The sequence below is a fragment of the Nothobranchius furzeri genome, chromosome 18, assembly GCF_043380555.1.
Source record: "Nothobranchius furzeri strain GRZ-AD chromosome 18, NfurGRZ-RIMD1, whole genome shotgun sequence".
NCBI lineage: Eukaryota > Metazoa > Chordata > Actinopteri > Cyprinodontiformes > Nothobranchiidae > Nothobranchius > Nothobranchius furzeri.
This window is the reverse complement of record NC_091758.1, coordinates 36,085,531-36,098,727: the sequence shown is the minus strand read 5'-3', so window position 1 is coordinate 36,098,727 and position 13,197 is coordinate 36,085,531. Positions and strand designations below refer to the sequence as shown.

General features: G+C 45.2%; 1 protein-coding gene across 7 annotated transcripts in view; it reads right to left on the bottom strand.

Moving 5' to 3' along the window:
• The window catches only part of kiz (kizuna centrosomal protein), a 37,292-nt gene that overhangs the window by 3,892 nt on the left and 20,203 nt on the right, over window positions 1-13,197 (bottom strand). For 3 of the 7 annotated variants that reach the window (XR_011517167.1, XM_070546719.1, XM_054741494.2), the window contains 3 exons: window positions 11,192-11,254; window positions 7,018-7,104; window positions 5,918-5,987 (listed from right to left, as the gene is read on the bottom strand). Coding sequence is in view for 6 of the 7 variants with exons in the window: in XM_070546719.1 (XP_070402820.1) it covers window positions 5,918-5,987; window positions 7,018-7,104; window positions 11,192-11,254 (220 nt within the window). In the remaining variant the exon portion in view is untranslated. Of the gene's footprint in view, window positions 1-5,917; window positions 5,988-7,016; window positions 11,119-11,191; window positions 11,255-13,197 lie in introns of those variants that run through there. The other 4 variants (XM_070546725.1, XM_070546720.1, XM_070546723.1 and 1 more) reach the window with 3 other exon arrangements.

Here is a 13,197-nt window from a genome sequence, read left to right as displayed (position 1 = left end):
TGTACGTCGAGTGTGAGGACCAAATTACTTTGGCTCCGTTCCCGTTGCTGCCGTCGACTCCGTATCGCCACTCGAGACAGAATGAGGGAAAAAGATGCACCTCCCTTTCCTAACTGGGAGCAGATTGCTTTGTGTGGCGAACAACACACAGCAGAGCCCAAAACAATCGTGAGAACATAACACGTGCTGATGGGACTTCCTACATGACGGGTTTGCTCACACGAAACCGTTGAAACCATTGAAATTTTCAAAAATGCGAAATAATCAATCAGATTTATTTATAAAGCACTTTTCAAACAAAGTGCTTTACAAAATGACCCCAAATTCCCATAACAGGTTAAAAACATTAACACACACACACACACACACACACACACACAACTATATTTGGCTGAGTCCAGATGAGCCAAGTAAGGTAAGGCAAGGAAACGCCATCAGAGGAGCCGTCTGCCCCGGCAGCATCAGGTCTTCCACACTAAGTCAGGGCGCTCAGTGGAGGGGGAGCATAGACCCCCGCCTATAGAGCGCCCAGGAAGCTACAGTCGACCACCGCTCCCGGGGCAGAGGGCCCCTACAGAGGAAACACTGGATTAAAATGAGTAAAAACATAATAAAAGAGCTAATATAAGGGACAAAAGTTAGAAAATAAGTAATAAATAAAATCATATATACAGTAAAATAATAATATTAAATAATGAAAACAATGCTAAAATATAATCATATAAAACTGTTATGAGCCGGGGTGAGTACTCCTGTTCTCATAACCATCTGTGAGTCTCTTGCCAGGAGAGGGAGTGGCCCAGCTGTTCCTGATCAGCAATCAGCGGGGAGCCTTCCTATTTAAGGTGGATGGTGGACACACTTCGACGCCAGAAGATTGCCTCAGTTTTGGTAGTAACCAGCCACTCGTGTGATCTCTAGTGTTTTTAGGATAAATGTTATTCGTAGTGTTTGCGCTTATATTGGATTTACCCTTCCTCAGGATTCCTGTCGACCTCCTTGGATTCTGACCTCTACCAGGATTTTGGATCTTCAGCACACGGACCATATCACCACCGCCATAACCCACCTCTCATCTCACCCAGTGCCCCATCCACCAGGACGCCCCGCTTCTCTCCACCTCTGCTCCCTCTCCTGCGCTTCCCCGGCTCTCTACCTCTCCCTCCTCCTGCCAACACATACACCCACCACATGTTGTGTTCTGCATGTCCTGGGTTAGGTACCTTCCCCCAATCGTGACAGAAACATGCAAGGCAAGCGAGAAAAAATAAATAAGAAGATCATTTGAATAAAACTCTTAACAGTGTCCAAATAAAAGTGAAAGCGACAGAATTTCAAAGAGAGGCTTGTTTTAAATGCAAGTTAAAGCCATGTCTGCAAACTGGTGTCTCGTTATGTTTTCAGTGGGCGAACAAGTTTTTCTTGGTAGAAAAAACAAAAACATTCAATCTAAAAAGCAAAGGAGTCCTTGTGCAGAAACTTTTGGACGAATGCAACAATGGACGTGATTTCCACATTTCAAACAGAGAAACTCCGCCTCCTGTACGTCCAACTTTCCACACTGAACAAGAGGAAAGTACAAACAATAAAGCTTAACAAAACAACACAGTTAATGCAGCCATTTCCAGCTGCTGGACGGCGAATCCCGAAAAATACAGCAATAATCCACGCAATTACTTCCTCTCCTCTGCCACAATAATAGCTGTTTTGGAGAGTAAATTGAGCTTTTTCTTTGCTCGAACTTCCCCCACAGGACGGGAGCGGCCTATCAGCTGTTCCACTTCAGCCAGGGACGGGACTGATTTCAAGACAGAGCTATTACCACAAAGAGCCCAGCCTGGAGCTGACCTCGCTGATCGAATATTCCGTTTCCATAAACATTTATGCCGGTTCATCTTCTGCGGAGTTTCCCTTAATTGAGGCAACGATCTGAAAACGTAAGAACTGGCCTGCGCGCGCGTGTGTGTTTGAAAGCTCTGACAGGCAGGCGCTGGATATTATGTGTAAAATTATGCAAATTACAGTTACTGTAATGGTCTTTCTTTATCTGAGCTGCGTTTATGTGCTTTGTCTGGATTCTGAAATTGCTCCACATTATTGTTTATCTCTCGTTTTAACAGTTTTTCTATCGGTGTGCAGGAAGACCTTTAAAACTGTCCCCACGTCAGACCCAACAGAGCCCGTCTCCTTTATTTACTTACATCTGACTGGATTAAGGCCTGCCAGCTGATTTCACTCGCATCAGTGCTCAGGTGTAAGCTTAAAGACAAAACAATCTTTAAATAAAACATGTAACTTAAGATAAGTGGGACGTAAGTCTTGACCAAGCAGCTCTAAGTCACAGAATACGCATTTCATGTTTTATTCTATAGCGTCACTTCAGAAAATAAATACTGTCAGAGAAAATAATGCTTATCAAGCATTTGCTGGAGGCTGCTTTTATTTACCCTAGATTTTTTTAAGCTCCTGCCACCTACGCACAAATGCTAATAGCACTTTTTGCTCGGCTGTGCTTGTCTAAAGGTAAAGGGAGACCCGTCACCTCAACATTCCCATCAACTCCTACTCCCATTCCAGCTGTGACCTTGCAAAAAACCATTGTTTTGGCTCCGTTTAGATGTACTCTAACGGGCCTGAATGGTGGCAGGGTGTAGCCCTCAGTGGGGGCAGCATGAGTGGGCGCTCTCTAACGTGTGAGTGCCCTCTGCTGGCGCCGAGCGGGAACTGCAGCTTAAAGAAAACAGGCTCCAGCTGACTGGTGGCACTGCAGAGGATGTTTGAAGGGCGGCTCTTCCTGTTTCTATTCATATATACATGAGAAAGAGAGCTTTGTTAATTATAAGCTTTACAGATCTACATCACAATAAAGGTAGTAAGTGATCATTATTAGTATCTATATGTGTTCATCATGAGTGTGGGACAGTGACCTCCTCTGGCTGGACCTTCTAAATGGCGCCTTCTCTTTATTTGTCCTGTTTTAATCTTATTTCTTTGCACTGGTGCAATGCATTAAAATAAATGCAACACATGAGACCAAATTAGACATTATTTACTCTTTAAATGACACATCTGCTTCTCAAAAACAAGTTTTCAGAGAAGAATAAAAATAGCTTTACATTAGTTAGGATCTAAAACAGGAAATCCACGTTTCAGTGCCTCCGTCTCCGTCTATAACCTGATTTCTTTCCCCTCTCTCTCCCTAAACACATCCTCCCCTCAACCGTCCATCTGTCCTCTCAGAGAGTCGTCACACAGCCTGCCCATCGCGGCGGAGGAGGAGAAGGAGGAGGTGGCGGAGGGAGGGTTCTGGCGGGAGACAGAGCTTCTGATTTTGACACAGAGTGATTTGAGGTCGAATGCTTGAGCACATCCTGTTGTCCAAAGCAAAGCTGTAAACCGCTAATGGTCGAGTCAAGGTTTTTGTCAAGCAGGCTCTAGGCGCAACACTCATCATCCCGTCAGAGGGCTGCAGCGTTTCTGCGTCTGTACACGTGCGTTCAAGATTATCTTAGGGTGAGAAAAGGAAGATATGCTTAAAAAAACAAACCAAATAAATAAAAATATGTACTTCGAGAAGGGAGTGGCATCCGAAAAGCCGGTAATAGCGAGAGGCACAATGATTCTTTGCACGAGAGGAAGCAGCGGCATGCACTTGCATACAAAAGGGGGGAACAAGTGGTCTTTACATGGAGTGCAGCTGCTTATTAAGACTCGCTCCGTCGTGCATTATTCCTTTCATCACCACTCAACCACAAAGTGATTTGACTGCAAAAGATTTATAATGGACAAATCCCTAATAACTGTTGCAGATCAGTCGCTTTCCCGGCAAGTTACAATACAATAAACAGAACAATCCATAAAGGTATCAAACCGAAAACCGCCGTGTGGGAGAGAGCAGAGACGAGCGGGGGAGAGAAAAAAATCACATAAAAGACTCCAAATCTCTCAAACTTCATAATAGAGAAATGAGCACACATAAATGTGTTAAGAGTATCTCCTTGCATCTTGTATAGACTGCATGTATTTAATCTGTAAAGCTTATTAAGGCCGAGTCATTACTATGCAAAGCAGCACCCAGCGCTTTTCTCTTGCTTTTCAGCCGGGAGCCGTGTTTGGCCAATAGGACTGCCCCCCCCGCCTCTCATTCTGCATTCATAACATGCAGCATTTGCACAATGTATCTCTCAAAGGCCCTGAATAGAAGGCCTTAATACTCATGTAAACAACTGCAAACCAATTACTTAATGAATCGAGCCCACACATAATGAGGAGCTTCACAAAGGGCTATAAATGCATTTTTGTACCAAAGCCTCTGCTTTAAACTACAATCCCTCTGCTGTGGTCCAGGCTTAACAGGCAAATCATAATTATTGTCTAAGACAACAGAGACGGGGCCATTTTTGTATTTCTGAGTCCAGCTCAATCCTCCTTTTGAAGTCACTCATCAGCTCGCTGACAAAATAAAGCAAATAATTAACAATTGGGAAGGAGAGGAGGAAGAGGAAAACACAGGATGACAGAGAGAGAGAGGGGTAGAAGGATGAAGAAGGGGCAAGGACGACGGAGAGAGAGAGAGAGAGAGAGAGAGAGAGAGAGAGAGAGAGAGAGAGAGAGAGAGAGAGAGAGAGAGAGAGAGAGAGAGAGAGAGAGAGAGAGAGAGAGAGAGAGAGAGAGAGAGAGAGAGAGAGAGAGAGAGAGAGAGAGAGAGAGAGAGAGAGAGAGAGAGAGAGAGAGAGAGAGAGAGAGAGAGAGAGAGAGAGAGAGAGAGAGAGAGAGAGAGAGAGAGAGAGAGAGAGAGAGAGAGAGAGAGAGAGAGAGAGAGAGAGGAGGTAAGGGCTGGTACAAGTGCTCTGCTGAAGTGCTAAGCTTCCAGATGACTTGTGGTAGCAACAAAGCACAAAAACGAGTGCATTTCTTAAACCTAAACATTGAGTCAAATGGGAAATATCAGTGGAATACGTAGGATAGACAAAGAAGCTGTTTGGCATCAAAATCCGCCCATTTGTTCAATTTTACTTACGTCTACCTCATTCCTGCAAATTTGACTTAATCACACGTTTGTGGACTTCACATGCACATTACTGACCGGGAGTCGGGCACCACCTGAGAGGGATTTTTTGCCCAAAATTGGCTCATGTTTATTAAATACGTTGGTCAGTGGCGCTGGCAGGGGCAGACATCGAGGACCACAATAGAGCCGGGCCATTAGGCCCTTCCCTGGACTAATAGGCAGACTGGAGCGCCTGCTTGCCAGGCCGTGGCGGCGCGGGCTTCAGCCCGTGTGTCAGCGTGTCGCCCCGGTAATCACATGAAATCAGAGAAGATTATTCCTCATAACGTTTACCCAGCCATTACCGCCGTCCAAATGGGTTTGCAGTGAAGAGGCGCTCCGAGGATCTGAACGGCAGTCGCAGATTTGATGAAGTTCTGTTGATTTTCACGTGTAAGCGAGACGGTGCGCGTTTCCAACGAGCACTAGATGTTCTTTCCGCGTCCACTTGCTACTCTGATTTGTGCAGCCTAAATAATGTTTCCAGGGTGACAAACGAGAGGACGTTTGTCCTGATCAGCCCTCGAGTCCCCTTCTACGGAAACAGTTGTCAGTGATTCTCTTCTTGACATGATCTGTTTGCATTCTGACAACAAGCCAGGAAACAGTCAGATTATGGCTCCAATTTATTTTTTCGCGACAGCTGATTTGCTTTTGAATTCTAAAACCTGGCTGAACCCTGCTAACAGTGAGTAAGAGGGGCTTTAGGGGCCTTTTGTCTTTGTAAGCGAGTTAATGGGTGGCGCCCCCTTGATCTTATGGAAATGAACAGGGAATTATGAGAGCCGCCATGCAAATGTACATCAACCACTTTGGTGTCTGGTGGCCCATTTCCTGTGGCCCGTTGAATAATAACAATGTTCTTACCGAGGGTAAGGGTCTTGATGTGAGGAGCGTTTGGCCCTCCCCAGGTCCTCTTCATGGCCATGATTTATTCCTTAAAAGAGCAAACAGCCCAGATAAAACCGTTTGATTCTTGATTGATCTCATCACAAGCTCATTTACTGTGCACATTTAAGCCGACAACTCTGATGAAGCCCAAGGAGTGTCGCAACGCCAGTTTTCGACTTAAGCCGGGCGTACACTGTGCGACTTTTTCACTTTTTTGAGCCGATTTCCCAGTCGTGCGAGAATCCACGACATCGGGGCGAGTTTAGCGCCGAGCGGTCGTGTAGTGTACAGGGGGTTACGAGAGGCGATTAACACCACGTGACCAGCTGCTGATCAGCAGTCGTGAGGTCGCACGGACTTCTGGCGTGTTTAATATTTCGCTCGTCCCTCGTGAGGGTATCGCACTGTTGAAGCGGCGCTGCGACCCAAAAAGTGTCAGAACCGCTCACGGCGCATGCGCAATCCTGCATCAACACTGCTCGCCCGCTATTTCCCTAATAACACACGCTGTTCCTTTTTATTTCTACACGTTTTTTTACTCACAAAGATTGTCAGGAAAGCGTGTTTGTCGTGTTCATGTCAAATTAAACTGATCACAAAACACAGATTTACTTTCTTTATTTCGTTTTCCTCATCCAACCCCCATAAATCCCTGTGTGTCCTCCTGCAGCACTCCCGAAGGACAACAGGCAAAACAAGACAAAAAAGTCTGACGTGTTGCGTAAAAACTGCTATTTTTAGCATATTTTTAGGTCCGACGTGTTGCTACCAGACGTACAGTGTGAGCAGTCAGGTCGCATCTGAGAACTGGGTCGTGCAGTGTGAGCACACGACTCGTGAGATCTGCCCTGCGAGGAAGTCGTACAGTTTGAGCTGAAGCTGAACGCTGCGAGTGAAAAAGTCGCACAGTGTACGCCCGGCTTTACACCGACAACTCTGATGAAGCCCAAGGAGTGTTGCAACGCCAGTTTTCGACTTAAAGGACTGCAAAGTTACGAAAATATCTTTACTTTCCAGGAAATCATCAGGCCCGAGCTCCTCCCGAACTAGATGGAAGAGGAGACTTCATCTCTTACCTGAAAAGCCACTCAGCTCCTCTTCCTCAGAACTCTGCAGCCTTTCCTGCATGGCTGATTGTTTGAGCAACTGATATGCTTTAGTCTCTGAAGAAGAACACACACACACACACACACACACACACACACACACACACACACACACACACACACACACACACACACACACACACACACACACAGTTGTGGTCAAATATTTGCTCAAAAGCCAACTTTCGAAGGTTTCTGTTTGGTGAGACAACAGCAGCAGAGGTTTTGTGTTCGACAGAGTGGGTGAAAGCAGATGAAATGTTGATTTAGGTCGACTGAATGGGGCAACCGTCTCCAAGGGACAGAAATCAGCATCTCACATTATCCCAGCGTCTCATTTCAGGAAAGTAATGATTGTTTTATGTTAAAGGTCTCATTCACTCGTTTTTTTCTCCCTTTTTCAGTAAATCTGCTGTGTCTTCAGTATGAATGAGTGCGTTGTGAGTTGTTTTCAGTGGGGGAAAAAAGCTCCTGTTTCAAGAGGGTAGAAGTTTGTCAGAGGGGTAGATTGGCAGAAAACGACAGAAATAGAAGGCTTGCTCATTAGTATTCATGATTATGCAAACGTTTCAACTCTGATTGGCTAACAGCAACTCTTCCACTGCCTTCCTTTGGTCTTCTTTCTTTGGTAAAGGAATGCAACATCAATGTGTTATTTTTCATTTTAGACTGCATCGACTTGTGTCAGTGGCTTTACAGCAATCCCCTCAAACAAACATGACTAAACGGACTAAACTCCCCTTTAACAGGAAGAATCCTCCAACAGAACCCGAGCAGCCATCCGCCGCGACTCACTGGGGGGTTTGAGAAGACGGAGCACAAGCAACACAGAACTTGTTTTGCCACGTTGTGGAGCTAATGCTAGTGGTTAGCTTTTACTAGCCGAGATGCACTCTGCTCTCTCCTAGCTGCAACATCCATAAAGCCTTCTGCAGTCACAGGCTAACATGGGTGAGGCCATGGACGCAAATGCTCCCTTTGACATATGTAACGTGATGGAGGTGCTATTCCACCGAAGGTTATTTACCCTCTCTCCACAGATGCCTCTGACACAGAACTAATCTGCATGAGACTGCCTCAAGGTCATGCATTTGCTTCTAAACTGCTTCCTTTCCAGCTCAAGGGACGAATGAAGACAAAGGACTCTTTCATTTTAATAAATCAAAGAACTCTATTTTTAATAAAGCTAATCAAACAAAGTGTTAGTCACTAATATGTTGACCAAACTGTGAAATGACAATGCTATGATTAGTATGCTTTAATCTAGCTGCACTAGACATGCTGATCACACGTAATGTAAACGCACGACACATTGCTTTTACTCATCCAATCAGAACCTTCCTTTCTGAAGCGTGGCATAGTCTCTGTGGTGTTTCTAAATCTGCCAACTTTGATTCGACCAGAAATCAAAACATCCAGATTAATAAAACCGGTCCCCACGCCATCTTAGTTCAGTTCTCTGAGTTCTCTACAGTTCACTGGAGTCCACCGCATGCTAAGAGGAGTATCGGACCGGCCACTCGGACTTCCTTTTTAAGCAAACAACCAACAAGCTGGATAAAATCTGTTGCTTTTACCAACCAAGCGACGGTTCCTTTCAGAATAAAAGCTGAACTCAATGACTCAAAGGGGGTCCATCTGACGCTGTCAACCAACTGCCGCTTTTTATCTGGAGACAATCCAAAGACTGGTCTGTCGTACTGCTGACGCCGTTTTATCGGCTCCAGTTCCGAAAGAGGAGTTCAAGTACCTGGCATTCTGGATCTGTACGGAGGTCTCATCCTAAGGGTGTGTGTAGAGCGACAATATGGCGTCTAATGTGTTTATGAAACTCCGATCGTAGCTAAAAGCAAAACATCACTAGCCTAGTGAACTAGACCAAATTCTTGCTTTGCAAAGTTTGGTCTAGGAACGCTCCACTGGAACCTCTGCAGCCCCAACAGCATTCTGGCTGGCCAATCACAGCTCTCTAGAGGGGTTTTAAACACATAAAGAGCTGTGATTGGTCCATAATGGTGGGCCAATCCTAGTGCTCTATCTGCTTAGTGAACAAATCACAGAGCTTTATCCGCTTTGTGGGCCAATCAGGGCACTCTATATGCCTGGTGGGTGGGACGATGCAACAGAGTGAAACAAGAGTATGTCACATTCATTGTCCAGTGGAATGCGGAGATCATTTGAAAGACAACGGTAGAACCCCGCCCCACAACCGAGAGCCGTCAATGGAGCATTGCCAGACTAAATAATACATTTATTTAGTCTGGCTTGCCAGGCTAAAACATCACAACACCTCAGACTTGCTTCTCCGGATACGAGAGTTCTGATTACAGCATCACTGACACATACACGTGTATGTGTATCCATCACTGAGATGAATGGTACCATTCATCTCACGTCTCATTCACACCAAGATCCATTCATCACTTACAATTTAGAGTTAGTCTTGTTTAAAATTGTTTAGAAATAAATCTTCTTAAATGTTTTAAAGGTGACTCTCTCTTCTCTTGTCTCTCAGTTAATACAAAGTGTTACATAATCCCTGCAATAAAAAGTTCCAATCTTCTGGTTAAAAGTACCCAAAGGACCACAAGATTGATTCCATATTCATTATGGAATCTCATGTCTTATGGTCCATTAATTAGATGTAAATTAACCCCTTACAAATATAAGGAATTGGTTTTATCTGACCCACTTGTTTATTATCAGTGATTTTCTTTCTGCAGCTAATGCAGGCGATGATGGTTGAAGAAAATGCTTACGTTCAGCATGCATATGCGGCTAAGCCTGACCAATCATTTCTCAATAAGAACAAGTATTGTTGTTTGTCGGTGAAAGACCTTAAAACACGCACACACACACTAAAAAATGTGTATTTGAGGACATTAAAGAGTCGGTATTTTCGAAAATAGGAGTGTATATTGGCAAGAATACAGCAATACAATAAATATCACAGTACAGAACACAGACCGTATTTGCCATCATTAAGAGTGAACTTCAATGGAAAAACCAGGCCAACGATTCAAAGACACATCATTGTTATCGCGGTTCCGTCAGAACGATAAAAACTGCTGCCATCTAGTGGTCGGAGTTTTGCACCACACAAAAGAAATACAGTAAATGTTTGCATGTAAGTTCTAGAATAAAAAATCGACAAGCTACTTTTAATACTGATTCAGCATAACAAGGTATACCGCAATATTTTAGAGCATCAATATTTTCTTACATCCCTAGGAAAAAAATAAACAGAATTACATAAAGACCCACGCATATTTACGAGAGAAATAAATCAGATTCTTTCTGATCAAACACAGTTTCACATAGTTTCTAAATGAATAAATGGTTTGGAATCACTTTCTCAAAAGCACACAGTGTTTGCTGGGCACAACAATGGTTTCTGTTTCACCCAAGCATCTTTTATGCAGCCACTGTTTTTACACATTCTCTTCAAATATCCTCTAAGTTGACAGGCGCGCATGTCTCGGCAATTACTATCAGTTCCAAGGTCAAGGTATCTGACTGTGACACTGACGCCGCTCAGCACAGCAAACCTTTCCCTTGCAAAACCTTTAGTCATGTTTTTAGCTAGTTATAGCTCTTTTGATTAAGTGCAGCGATTGGAAACTGGACTCCTTTGGCTGGCTGTGCACCTTAGGGGACGCGGACACATGAAAAACTCAGTTGGAAATCTGACAAACCGAGGGTAACACAGGATTGCTTTACATTTCAGAGGTGCAGCTAAGGGATGGGCGCACCAGCTGCTTCCAGGATGCCGTCACATCTAGTATTTCTCAAGTCTGAGCCATGCCGGAGCATTGTTTAGAAGATAATGAGAGCCGATGACAGATCTTCGGCGCTGCCCACCCCGGCGCCCTGACAATTAAAGCAGACGCATTATGCTGGACCAGCGAATTATGAGTCCTGCTAGAATGCCTCAGACCAGGCTGGAAGCGCGGCTAGTGCTTTCTCGGAGATAATTAGAGAGAACTAGTGCAGTTCTTCAGGTGGGACTTTGACCCTGGATTCACCTTGATCATCCTGCCTCAGCCATTGTGTAAAAGAGCCCATTATTCACTGCAGTGGGAAGAAAAACAAACCGCAACATAAGGACAGTGTGAATGTTGAGGCACCAGTAATGCCTTTTTACCTCTAATAGGACCACTTTCCACAGGGCTTTCGTCCTGGCTGTCCTCTTCAGAGCTTTGTAGTTCTGTTAGAAAGGGAAGCACATAGTGAGAATCAACGGTAGGGAGGAAGGGAGTCTTGGGCAGAAATGAATAAGGGGGGGGGGGGGGTCCCTTTTTAGGTCTCAATGGAAGGCTGCATGAAAGCTAGGCTATAAGTGATCATAACAAAGTGTGCTGAAATTATTTTCATTTATTAAAGAGACAATGTGTAGTTTTACCATTATTCTCTGGAAATATCTAGTGAAATGTTGAACATGAATGAAATGATGCCCAGTTGCTGAAAAATATTGGCGGCTCAGTAACATATAACCAAAAAACTCAGGTCTAAAATGCATGGGAGCGGGTCTAAGTCTCTACAGCCCTTTTCAGATAGACATTCTGGAACATTTGCGGACAATTCAATCCGGTTTTTAACCGGAACTGTGTTTTCAGACACACCACTTTTGTACCGGAACTTGTCCTTTCGGCTGCGTTCACACAGCAGGGAAAAGTTCCAGATGTCTGACGGCGGCAGGGGGGGTGGTGGGGGTAGAATCGGACTCATGTTAAGAAGAAGAAAATATCATTTCTATATATAAGCGCCTCGTGATTTTTATCTTGAGAGGCGCTTAAGCATAATTCTGCGCACACGAAGACGCATAAGAGACCTGGATGATGAAGCTCAATGGTTAAAGGAATCACTGAAGCGGTGTGAAGCGCTCCGACGCGCGTCTAGGCGGTACCGTAGGAGGCGAGCTGCCATGGTTCGCCGCATGCTACAGGAGCGGGATATCTAGGTGCGCACAGTGTCCCCCGGTCCCCTCCTCCTCCCCCTCCTCCCTGTCCGGAACTCGACCTCACCAGTCTGAAGCAGCCACCCTGTCCGTGACAAGTCCGGACCTGTTACTAGGGGCGTCGTCCGGTTTAACTACGGAAAACGTTATCCGGATGTTTGTATTCAGACACAAAGGTCTTACGGACAGACTCCGGAACATTTCCGTTTTTCATGGCCTGTCTGAAGGGGGCTCAAGTGATGTCATATTAGATGCCATGTTTACTTCTACGGGAGCCTGTAAGGACAAAATGCATTTGCTGATTTGTAACAAGTGGTTACAAAACTTTCACCATTCATAAACGTTGTTTTACACATTTACCTCGTCACTCGTTGCCAGTGATTAAAGGAAGACTGATGTGTTTGTCATTTTGTTGGAGGTTGCGCTCACAGGGATTTCTGACCCTAATGGCTATCCGTTTGTAAGGTCTTACTCAAATGCAAAAATATTGCTTGCTTGCAATGATTCAGCTCTCGATTTACCGGTCGATCTACGTCCCAATCCTCACCTATGGTCATGAGCTTTGGGTAATGACCGAAAGAACGAGATTGCGGATACAAGCGGCCGAAATGACTTTCCTCCGTAGGGTGGCCGGGCTCATCCTTAGAGATAAGGTGAGGAGCTCGGACATTCAGGAGGGACTCGGAGTAGAACCGCTGCTCCTCCGGATCGAAAGGAGTCAGTTGAGGTGGTTTGGGCATCTGGTCAGGATGCCTCCTGGACGCCTCCCTGGGGAGGTGTTTCGGGCATGTCCTGCCGGCAGGAGGCCCCCGGGTCGACCCAGGACACGTTGGAGAGGTTACATCTCCAATCTGGTCCGGGAACGCCTTGGGGTCCTGCCGGAGGAACTAGTGGAGGTGGCCAGGGAGAGGACGGTCTGGAGCTCCCTAGTTGGGATGCTGCCCCCGCGACCCGGACCCGGATAAGTGGAGGGAGACGACGACGATGGCAATGATTCAGGTATGTACTGCCCCCTATCGCCAGGAAGAATACACACCATCACTTTAAAGGTGTAGTCGGAGATGTGTTTCTGCCATTTTGTTGGAAGTGCTGAATAATTTTAATCACATCTTAAATGCAATATAACCTCATCCAATCATTGTGAACATCCTGTTATTAATGATTGGATCTAATCCATCCATCCAACTGCCCTC